Source organism: Penaeus monodon, chromosome 15 (assembly GCF_015228065.2).
Source record: "Penaeus monodon isolate SGIC_2016 chromosome 15, NSTDA_Pmon_1, whole genome shotgun sequence".
Classification (NCBI taxonomy): domain Eukaryota; kingdom Metazoa; phylum Arthropoda; class Malacostraca; order Decapoda; family Penaeidae; genus Penaeus; species Penaeus monodon.
Genome location: NC_051400.1, coordinates 29,273,110 through 29,274,728, shown reverse-complemented (window position 1 = coordinate 29,274,728; position 1,619 = coordinate 29,273,110). Strand labels below are relative to the sequence as shown.

General features: G+C 37.7%; 1 protein-coding gene across 1 annotated transcript in view; it reads left to right on the top strand.

Moving 5' to 3' along the window:
• The window catches only part of LOC119581922 (eukaryotic translation initiation factor 2A-like), an 11,853-nt gene that overhangs the window by 1,502 nt on the left and 8,732 nt on the right, over nt 1-1,619 (top strand). Inside the window, exons 2-3 of the mRNA XM_037930094.1 lie at nt 1,206-1,350; nt 1,482-1,600. Coding sequence (XP_037786022.1) covers nt 1,206-1,350; nt 1,482-1,600 — 264 coding nt within the window. The remainder of the gene's footprint in view (nt 1-1,205; nt 1,351-1,481; nt 1,601-1,619) is intronic.

Sequence of the window (1,619 nt, the reverse complement as noted above, 5' to 3'; positions counted from 1 at the left end):
TTGTAGTGCGTCCACTGTGTAAATATATATCCTGTTGACCGTCAAAGCAATATTTAACAGGTACATTATTTGTTGTTAGTGGTAGTGTTAAATGCGAGTTCCTCTCATGCTGTATGAAAACAGAATCAAATTGTCAGAAGTATACACAAGCCTAACTCTTCTCCAAAACAGGTTTAGGGACCTAACTGAAGCATCCATACAAATTTTCCCATATTATAGTGCATTTGTTTTGTTGAAATTCATCTGATAATTATGTTGGAGATTTAAGGAGATATTTGAGAGCAAATAAGCAGTATAATTGTTAGTATAATTATGGCATAGCAGCCATAATCTCCGAGAGAGATACTCTGCAATTTTTATGGGTAAAGGAATTAGGGGCAACATTTTAATGTCCTTCTTAACTCATTTATGATGGTGACATCCTATCATATTAAGCCTGCTCCAAGTTGCACACTAACAGGAGTGTGCTTGTTTGGCCCAGGCTGTGATATTTGAGAAAAAACAGCATCTCAAAAGTAGGCTTAAAGCCTACTTGTAGACTCATTACCCAAGGCATTGTTTATGCCACAGCCAAGAGCAGAGAGCAGGGTAATTATATGATTCCTGTGGTATGATATAGTGCCAGGGGTACCTGTCATGAGTGAGTTAATTATCTGAGGGCAAGGCAACAGTTTACCTGGTGGAGATCACTGTCATTCAGGGATTCTCAGTAGCAAAAGTGATCAGCCAGTAGAATATACATAAATTCAGTATACAAAAGTAGCCTTCTAGTGATTTATTTCTATGATGAATTTCCACAAATACAATTACCACATCAGAGGCCAATTTGTACTTAACCTGTCTGCAGCAGCTCATTTGATATTACTGATGTGTGGCAAAGAGCAGGTCATGTAATATTATTTACGAACTTCCTGCATTGTTGGGAATAACAATAAAGAGTAACAATTGTTTTCAGCATCTAACACCCACTTGTCCTTAATATTTGTCTTCTGCTAATTGCCATAGGAGGATAAAAAATATTTGAAGACCAGAAATGAACTATTATTTTCTCCCAATTTCCTCATTTAATGTTGTTTAGAAAAGAGACAGTATGAAAAGACTTAGATGTCAGTGGAATGTTTTCCTGACATATGTAGAATTGAAGTACAATTATCATTGTTTACAGTGGCATGAGTTCCTTATTTCAATTTTTTTTTTCCTTACAGTTCATAATTCGACTGGCATTTACTTTGCCGATGGAGCTCCCAACTTTGGCAGCAACACATCCAACTTTGATGGCTTTGAAGGCAAAGTAAAGAGCTTTGCCATCGCAGACGATGGCTCAAGATTTGCTTGGATTGCTGATGGCCAGTGAGTTTAGAGTTTCACAGCAATATTGTTTATTTGTTAAGAATCTTTTGGTACTGTGCCTAAATGTGCAGAATATACAAGATTACTAACTGTATCCACTCAAAGTTTATAATTTGTGATTGCCTTCTCAGAGTCCATGTAGTGGAGGCTCCAAAATGGGAAAAGATTGGATCCCTGAAGCACCCTCGTGCCCAGGAAGTTTGCTTCTCCCCAATGGGCAGTTTCTTGGCTGTGTGGGACACCTATGTCAGTAAGTACCACTCTTTGTT